We start from the raw sequence: 8,463 nt of genomic DNA, 5'->3' as shown, positions 1-8,463 counted from the left end.
TTAAAACCAATGGAAGTGCGGTTTTGATTTGGTGCTTTTAATTTTGAAAAAACTACATTTCAAAGCCGTCGATTTTTATTAAAAAAAACATTTTTTTTGTTTAGTTTTTAAACAGTAAAATGAGCGTTTTTCCCCCTCCTAATGAAACAGAGACTTCATACGACGTTACTGCACGTTTTTGAATGGAGGTCACGTGACTCCTGTGGAAACTTAAACGAAATCGAAAGTCTTCGTGTTGTATTCGTGTTGCAGCGTCTCTCGTCTCCACAGGACAGATCAGGACTTAGGAAGATGAGCTCCATGGAGAAAAGCTACAACCTCCACGACCAGACGCTCAGATTCGTGGACAGAGAGGATGAGATGGATTGTAAGTAGACTCGCATTCCAGTTTCCGGCTGGTCGCAGTGAAATCGCATTTTGTGACTGCATGCTGTTTTTCATAGTTCTTTATGAGGAATTCGCGTCTCCCAGAGCAGAGATGTCCTGCGGTCACGCCGTCACTCCTATGTCTCTCACTAACTGGTGCCGCAGGTTGTTGGAAGAGGTACGTTCGATTAATTCACCATCACTAAAACCTTTCACAAGTGCAACTTGAAACCCGATCAGCTGCAGATCCTTTCCTGATCATAATCACACCACAGAACTTACTGAAAGTTTGCAACTATTAGTGGCTCTAATATTTCCTCTGACTTTAAAATGATAGACAGAAAATGAGATGTTGTTGTCTGCAACAAATGATGGAACAGATCACTAATTAGCTCAAAACAAATGACTCATCATGGGAAAGAACCGGGAATCTCTATTTTCTGGAGAGCTTGAAGAACATGTGCATGTCAGAACAGAAAAAAAGGCTTTTAACTTCAAGTAAAATAAGACATTGAGTTTTATTGATGCATTATAGGATGCAGTTTACAGTGATGCTCTATGGTTTAGTGGGCTGAACAGCTGGTATCCCCTGAGTTTGGGTTAAAACAGGGACCACATGCAGCCTGTCAAACTATGTAATCCAACCCCACAAAATGGAATCAATTCTCAGACACGGGTAAGTCCTGCAAACCCCCGTGTCGTGCCAAGATATGTATTCCTGTCAGAATTTGTATCCCCTGCATCCTTGATTTGTCCTGCAGCCACAGAAATTCCTGTGGTGAAACCATAGATATATATTATCGTCACTATATATATATAACAATACAGTCAATGGATGAAACTAGCATCACTTTCAGATTTTTAAAGATGCATTGTAGCCTCCTAAAGTCCCGCCCCCTATTTTGCCTTTTTCAAATCTGGGTTCCAACTGTCCTGTTGTGCTATAAACACAACAATCACACTGAAAGCTCCTACTTATTTGAATAAAAAGTAACTTTTATTTTTTCTTTCTGTTGTTTTAGGGTAAAAGTAAGTTTGTTTGCGGTCAGCCCAACTGTAATAAGGAGTGGCCGTATGTGGAAGTTCGTAAAATGGCTCTACTGACCCCAGAGGAAAGAGAATACTTTGAAAGCACAATGGCTAAAAATGCAGCCAGAGAATATTTCAACTCCAAAACAGTGAGTATCTCATTGAAAATGAAATATTTCAGTTTATTAAAACCTGTTTCCTCTAATATTGTATTATGATTTACTATCACAGTGTCCTGGATGTAAATTCTCTGTGAGGAGGAAAAATGAGTCCAACCTGAGTGTGCGTTGCCAGATTTGCACAGAAAGGAAAGGAAAGGCGTACGAGTTCTGCTGGCAGTGTCTGAAAGAGTGGAAGGGTCCACAGCCACGCTCAGACCGCTGTGATAATGACGGCTGCATCAACGAGCCTCTGAAAGCTCTGAAGACCTGCCCAGAAATCGTCTTTGAATCAATTAAAGACGTCCGGGGGTGTCCTTCCATCAGAGCCTGTCCCACCTGTGGATCTCTGCTGGAACACACCTCGAAAAAGTGTAAAAATCTTGTCTGTCCTCGATGCAGAGTGGAGTTCTGCTTTGTGTGTCTTAAACTCACATTTCAGTGTTTGAGAACAAGCCGTCATTATATACCGTGCTCAGATGGTGTCGCTCCCAGACAAACCTCCATCCCTGTGTGGCATCAGAACACATAGTCAGGACTCTGTATCTTTGGATTTTGAACTATTTGAATAGAAGACATAATCATCAACAAAGTTAACAAGACAGTGAGCTACATTTTACAACAAGGAGAACAATAAAGGGCAACAGAGAGAACACATTACAATTATAGTAAGACTTAAAAAAAAAAAGAACAAAAATTAATTTTAACACTATGTGATGAGCTTTATCTTAAACGTGTATCTTAAATGTGTATTCATTGATATTGTATTAGGAAAACATCATGATCTATCACTACTCTCTGAGAATAGCAGCTTTATAATAAGGACTTAGAATTTATCTTAAACGTTTGTTACATTTTTGTGCAAAAAGTGTAATTGTATATAACGTACATGGTTTTGTGTTTGCATCAATGCTTGTTAGAGGAATAAACAACCGTTATTGTGACTGCTTTTAATTCAAATGTCAACAGGATTGAAAAAGGAAAATAAAGTTGGACTAAAACAGATTTCAATTGATTTTTTTTCTTTGTGTTATCTTTAGAGCAATCTATCAGCTCAGCGGCCTTGTGGTAGAGTGTCCGCCCTGATAATGGAGTTTAAATCCTGACTGAGTCATACCAAACGGCACCAGTGCCCCCCTTGCTTGATTCTCACCAATAAGGGGTTGGATTGGGGGGTTAAACCACCAAATGGTTCCCAAGCGCAACTGTGTCTGCAGCTCACCCCTCCCCCAGGGGCGGAGAACAAATTGAACACATCAAGGTGTGTGACAGCTTATGGAACTTTAACTTTTATACACCTGACTAAAAAACAAAATTGAACCCCTCCTTTTTGGTTTTTTTTTGAGACTTTTCTCCATATTTTGTTCTATTTTAAAAGCATTTCCAGTGTTTTTTCAACTATGATAGTGTAGTTTTTAGCCAAAATCAAAAGACTTGCATCGTTTTCTAAGACATAGTTTCTGTAGAGCGGCAGGAGTTCATTAGGAATTTGCCTCTGAGTTCCCAACACCCATAATTGAGAGCTCTCAGTTTACACAAAGACGTTCATGGATCTAGTCGTCTAAAAGTGGATGCATCAGGGTTGGGCGTGGCAGGGAGCTTATGGCACATCTAGGTCACAAATACAAATTTGTTTCCCAATTCTCAATCATTTGAATAAAGAAAAATTCAATTTTGAGCTTGATTTTCTTTATGTATGGTGAGAAAAATGGCACAAGAACATATTAAAAACAACAAAACCACAGTTTTCATTATTTATGTGAAGCATGAGACAAGAACAAGAATTATGTTCTGAACATAAGACCTGTCAAATAAAAATCTATTCACTCAACTAACACAATTAACCAAACTGCTATCTTTCTTCTTTAAACTTGTGATCATCTTCTCTCCTCTTTTCTTTCTCCTCGTTTTCATCGGTTACCTGTGTTTCTTTTAGCTGCAGGTTCTCTCCACCGTCGTTTGGATTCTTTTTAGTCATTTGTTTCATGTTCTGATCCACTTCTCCTTCACTATGATGATCTGTTGACTTTCTTTTGGTTCGTTTCTGGTCTTCACCTCCTTTTTTGTTTTGTTCCATCTGCTCTGCAGGAGATCTAGACGTTTTTTTGCACTCCAAGTCCTGATTTGGTTTCTCTTTTTCAGCGTTCTTATCACAAACTATTTGTTTATGGTCAGAGTTTGTCTCTGTCTTCTTAACTTTATGAGTAGAAGATTCAATATCATTGTCTCTTGCTGGAGGTCGTTTCCTCCGTTTAGATTTTTTTGGGCTCTTTGCTACATTCTTTTCATCTGCGGTTCCTCTCATCTCCTGATTGTTGCGGGACTCAACATCCTGGTTAAAGCACTGTTTGTCTCCAGCTTCAGGTTTGGATGCTTCAGAGATGTCTGGAGGTAAAGTGTCTTCAGCTGAAAGAGTTGAGCAGAAAATAAATCAGAAAAAGTCATTTATTACATTCATTTTCTACGAAATGTGTCTCACTTTTCCTGTAGAACAGCAGATAAGCAGTCTTAGATCTAGAAAGACAAATTCAAAAACACTTTATTGTAGAAAACATGTATAGAAATGATGTAAGAATTGTCTTTTTGGTCAAGGAGTGATTGTTTCACATATAAAACAACATATTTAGAAAAAAAAACACATGACTCTGATTGTACTTAAATCTGATTACTTTGATGAATGGGATTTGAACAAACTTTATTTAAAAAAAATTAGTGTAGTCATTTTTTAAATACATATCATGTTGTATTTGACTTTCTCTAATAATTATTATGGAAAAACTCACCTTCCGTATTCCTGTATGTTTTGTTGGTGTTGATGCTGCACAAGAAAAGAACAATTTCTGTAACAACTGTGATTTCCTGTAACAATTCATCTTTTCTTTGCTCATCTGTAAATTTTACTTGCCGAAAATCTGTAATCTTACCGTTGTGACTGAACTGTCATTGAAGTTGTACCATCTGTTGTCGTCCTGGGCCTTGATGGTTGCGGTGTAATGTCCATGTCTCAGCTCTCCAGAGTGATCCACCAAAGCGTACAGCTCGTACCCCTGACTCTGAATACCACAGAAGAAGAGGAAAATCAGCAACAGGAGGAAGAAAGGATATTTCTTAAAGATTGAACAAGCGTTTTACCTGATCTTCATGGTGAGGTATCTGCAGGATAAGAGGAATCTGTACTGTGCATTTGAGTTTCACATACTGCATGGTACTGCAGTCAAACCTGAATCTCTTCAGCAGCAGCGTCAAAACTTGAGGATGACGCTTCAGCTCACATTTCTGATTCAGATATGTTTGGAGTGGATCCACGAGAAGATGAAGTAAAAAGAAATCTGATTACTAAGGCGACCAGGCAGAAGCATGAGTGACGTTCTGTTTTTGCTTTAACCAAGATCTGAGAAACCTGTCTTCATACTTACACTAGTGGAATCAGTTTTAGCCTGGCAGCACTCGCAGTAAATCTGGTCATCTCCACTGATTCTGGACTCTCCAAGGAAACTCTTGATCCCCTCCGTCTGAACAGATGGAGACGTTTTGATTGTCAACAACACAAACAGATTAAATCTTCCTTAAAAATGTCCAATTATGTGATTTCAAAATAAAATAGTTTTTTCCTTTTGTCACACTTACATTTTTGTTTGAAACTCCAGATGTGATGAGTTGTAGTGTCACGAGAAATACATAAAAAGTGTAATAAAATCCTTTTTCAAGCAAAAATCTGAGTTTTTATGTTTTTGTTGCTGCATAATAACAGAGGAAAATCGAATTCTGGATTAGAAAACGCACATTTGTTGATGGAGTGAATGTATTTCAGTAAATTAATAGATTTTATTTTGTAAAAATTGATCTTTTAGTAGTTGTGCTTGTGTTTTGTCATTTTCAGGAGTTCTTCTAAGCTGTTGCATCAGATTCTGCACTTATGGAAACTCATAATTTAATCCAAAATAAATTAGTCACGATCAAACTCTTTGTTAGCATTTGAGTTTTTTAATTTGGTGCAAACGGTCCCTGACTATATTTAAAGCCCTCCTAACATGGAGGCTGAGCGCCCCTCACCCTCTCTTTCTTCCCCCACCACCCAGGTCAAACCTGCATTTGTCAAATTCATGAAAAAATGTCTTAGTTTTATCTCCATAGCAACCATTTCATTTTTTGGTTGCCAGAGTATACTAAATAGATCTATGTACGTTTTAGTAGAATCGACAAAAGTAAATTTATGGGTTTCCTTAGCAACAGAGGCTAGGAGGGACAGTGGCTGAACAGGTCGGCCTATGATCGAAAGACTTGTGGTTCTATCTTGTGGTGAATGAATAATGGATGCTTTTTAAGCGCCTTGAGCTTCTGGAAAAGCACAGATACATCTAATTATTGCTAACCAATCAAGGATTCCTAATACTTTCGTATGTTATATCTTTTACTCAGCTCCAGCCAGGGATCCATGCAATAAAATTTCACAATACTCCATTAAAAAAATGGGGAAGTAACAGGAGAACGCTGTTTTTTTCTTATTGCAAGATGTTTTCTTTAGGAGCTTCCACAAAGCCAAAATGTATGTTTTGGTTTTGTTAGTGAGTTCTAAAATACTTTCTTCTTCTTCTTTTTTTAACCCCAATAAGAATTTTTAGCACCATTCGTTTTTTGACTGTTCTTTCTGCTGTGATGTCATTATGTCAACAATTCATTTTCACAGAGTACTAGATGTGAACAAATTTTGGAGAGATTTTGAATATGTGGCGGGGGGAAATTGTCACTCTCACAGAAAGAAAGAATGAAGAGTTTCATTTGTTCAAACCACAGAATAGTCGTCTTTTTCTGGATCCACCAGAGTGAGGGGTAGACTCCAGAACTGCCTGCTGTCCTCTGAGTCTCTACTGCATGTGCAGCAGGTGTTCCTGTGAGTCAGCTCTCCTTTGAATATCTGAAGTTTCATGAACACAGAAAACAATCTTTATTTTTTCATTTTAAGAGAAATCTGAACAGTTTTGGTTGTACCTGTGATGCTTTGGAACTGGTGTGGAGTAAAATCTTCTCCAGACATTCAGCAGCATCCTGTTGTTCTTGAACTGGGAACAAGATGGAGTCATATGAGATTTAATGTTTATCTAAAGGATCTAGATGTGAAGCATGATCTGTACCTCGGGTAATGCCCAGATGTCTTGTGATGGCTTGGGTGTTTGCTGAATTCTTTTGTAAATCTCCAAACAAGGAGGTGAGATGAGGATTAATAGACCCAGGCTCAGAGGAACTAAGGAAATCAAACACATGCTGGATATGAGAAAGTTATGAAACAAAATGTAAGAGGAGTAAAGTTTAGGAACAGACCTGCTGACGGCTTCTCTGAAGTCTTTGGTCATGAACAGAACCTGCAGAACACTGTTCAGGTAGCAGGTTGCTCCCTGATTCTTTAAGCCATGATATCTGTGGTTAATAGAATCTGATTTATCAGTAATTTGCCATTTTCTGTTCTTTTTACTACGCCCCATCAGAACACACCAAACTTTAAAACAACAATAGAAGCTTAAAGCTAAAAGGCTGTAAAACAATCTCCGTCTCATGTGAGCTCTGAATGAAGACTGAACTCATACTTTCTGTTTCTAAAGCTGCTCGATCGTGAATGCTGCGTTTGCGGTAATCGGATTTTTCCCTTTCCAGCTAATTTGGGGGAAAACACGTGTAAAAATGAAAGAAAATACAGCATAACTCGAGCTGATCTGTGAAAATAATCTTTAATATTTCATTGTTTACTTTCTATGCTTGTTATGTTTTCTTAAAAGTATTCTTGAAGAGATAAAAAAGCAAAAAAAAAGTCAATATTATAGTTTTTTTTTTAAAATTTCACATATTTCCTGAACTTCATAACTATATTATTTAATCCTTATTGTGTTTTTTTGTTTGTTTAATATATAATAAACCGAAACTAGAACGGCCCTCTGTGACGTCATCTTTCGTTTAAAGTTCAGCCTGTCTCTCTGTTTCACTTTAGATGATGCAGACAGCGCTACCGGCGGGACTGAAACGATGGTGATCCAGGTGATCGTGAACACCTTTGAGGGCCAGAAGATAACCGTGGACCTGTGTCAAGACGAGAAGCAGCTGCAGCTGATGACCGTGCTGCAGCTGAAGCAGAAAATAGCGCTAAAGCTTCCCGGGAGAGCAGGTTTGAGACACTTTCTGATACATTTAAGTGTGCAGGTGTCCGTGTGTTTTTTAGTGACTGAGACGTTTGTCTGCAGAGCGGATGGCTGCAGACATGCAGCTGATCTTCGCGGATAAGAGGCTGGACCAAGACAGCAAACTGCTGTGTGAATTCGGGATCCTCCACAGATCTCTGATCCAGATGGTGATGTCTCTGGATGGAGGAAGAGGAGTATGACTGCAGAAATCCAGACATCCAGCTGCTCATTCATCATGCATCAAACAGACTGTTTACTTGTTTCTTTTATGTCGTTATTGCCTTAATATTCTGTCAAATTCTTCCTAGTTGGAGTTTGTTGCACAAATAAAAGTTCAAAGCTTTAACGTGTGGTGGTTTATTATTGAAATAAATATACTTTTTGATGAGATACAGTCTAAAATATTATCTTAAATTTAAAATAAAGCTATCAGCTTCAGCGTTTTCGGCTATAAACATCAGTGTTTTCACCTATCAGCTTCAGTGTTTTCAACTATCAGTTTCAGCATTTTCAGCTATCAGCTTCAGCGTTTTCAGCTATCAGCTTCAGCGTTTTCAGCTATCAGCTTCAGTGTTTTCAGCGATTTGCTTCATCATTTTCAGCTATCAGTTTCAGCATTTTCAGCTATCCGCTTCAGCGTTTTCAGCTATCAGCTTCAGCATTTTCAGCTATCAGCTTCAGCGTTTTCAGCTATCAGCTTCAGTGTTTTCAACTATCAGTTTCAGCATTTTCAGCTATCA

General features: G+C 38.3%; 4 protein-coding genes across 4 annotated transcripts in view; 1 reads left to right on the top strand and 3 right to left on the bottom strand.

Annotated features, from left to right (window-relative positions):
• Positions 1–209: 209 nt before the first annotated feature.
• LOC112155965 (probable E3 ubiquitin-protein ligase ARI8) lies at positions 210–2,241 on the top strand. The gene is made up of 4 exons (XM_024288057.2): positions 210–367; positions 444–544; positions 1,389–1,544; positions 1,627–2,241. The coding sequence occupies exons 1-4, from the start codon at positions 292–294 to the stop codon at positions 2,083–2,085; spliced, it is 792 nt and encodes a 263-aa protein (XP_024143825.1). The 5' UTR covers positions 210–291; the 3' UTR covers positions 2,086–2,241.
• A 1,164-nt stretch (positions 2,242–3,405) lies between these two features.
• Positions 3,406–8,463, bottom strand: part of LOC112156293 (ubiquitin carboxyl-terminal hydrolase 47) — an 18,026-nt gene continuing 12,968 nt past the window's right edge. The window contains exon 11 of the mRNA XM_036216922.1: positions 3,406–3,959. Coding sequence (XP_036072815.1) covers positions 3,406–3,959 — 554 coding nt within the window. The remainder of the gene's footprint in view (positions 3,960–8,463) is intronic.
• Positions 4,233–5,613, bottom strand: LOC118600033 (ubiquitin carboxyl-terminal hydrolase 5-like). Its single transcript, XM_036216619.1, has 4 exons — positions 4,970–5,613; positions 4,686–4,829; positions 4,478–4,606; positions 4,233–4,371 (listed from the first exon to the last, which is right to left on the bottom strand). The coding sequence occupies exons 2-4, from the start codon at positions 4,755–4,757 to the stop codon at positions 4,333–4,335; spliced, it is 240 nt and encodes a 79-aa protein (XP_036072512.1). The 5' UTR covers positions 4,758–4,829; positions 4,970–5,613; the 3' UTR covers positions 4,233–4,332.
• Positions 6,332–7,515, bottom strand: LOC118600032 (ubiquitin carboxyl-terminal hydrolase 26-like). Its single transcript, XM_036216618.1, has 4 exons — positions 6,873–7,515; positions 6,686–6,795; positions 6,543–6,613; positions 6,332–6,468 (listed from the first exon to the last, which is right to left on the bottom strand). Exons 1-4 carry the CDS (start codon positions 7,103–7,105, stop codon positions 6,337–6,339), a joined length of 546 nt encoding a protein of 181 aa, XP_036072511.1. The 5' UTR covers positions 7,106–7,515; the 3' UTR covers positions 6,332–6,336.

The sequence above is a fragment of the Oryzias melastigma genome, linkage group LG18 (assembly GCF_002922805.2).
Source record: "Oryzias melastigma strain HK-1 linkage group LG18, ASM292280v2, whole genome shotgun sequence".
NCBI classification, from domain to species: Eukaryota; Metazoa; Chordata; class Actinopteri; order Beloniformes; family Adrianichthyidae; genus Oryzias; species Oryzias melastigma.
This window is presented reverse-complemented; position numbering and strand designations above follow the sequence as displayed.

Coding starts and splice junctions, on each gene's coding strand:
- LOC112155965 (XM_024288057.2), top strand. CDS start 292: ATGAGCTCCATGGAGAAAAGCTACAACCTCCACGACCAGACGCTCAGA. Junction 545..1,388: donor GCCGCAGGTTGTTGGAAGAG/GTACGTTCGATT, acceptor CTGTTGTTTTAG/GGTAAAAGTAAGTTTGTTTG. Junction 1,545..1,626: donor AATATTTCAACTCCAAAACA/GTGAGTATCTCA, acceptor TTACTATCACAG/TGTCCTGGATGTAAATTCTC.
- LOC118600033 (XM_036216619.1), bottom strand. CDS start 4,757: ATGCAGTATGTGAAACTCAAATGCACAGTACAGATTCCTCTTATCCTG. Junction 4,607..4,685: donor TACCTCACCATGAAGATCAG/GTAAAACGCTTG, acceptor TGTGGTATTCAG/AGTCAGGGGTACGAGCTGTA. Junction 4,372..4,477: donor ATGACAGTTCAGTCACAACG/GTAAGATTACAG, acceptor TTTCTTGTGCAG/CATCAACACCAACAAAACAT.
- LOC118600032 (XM_036216618.1), bottom strand. CDS start 7,105: ATGAGACGGAGATTGTTTTACAGCCTTTTAGCTTTAAGCTTCTATTGT. Junction 6,614..6,685: donor ACATCTGGGCATTACCCGAG/GTACAGATCATG, acceptor TCTTGTTCCCAG/TTCAAGAACAACAGGATGCT. Junction 6,469..6,542: donor CCAGTTCCAAAGCATCACAG/GTACAACCAAAA, acceptor ATGAAACTTCAG/ATATTCAAAGGAGAGCTGAC.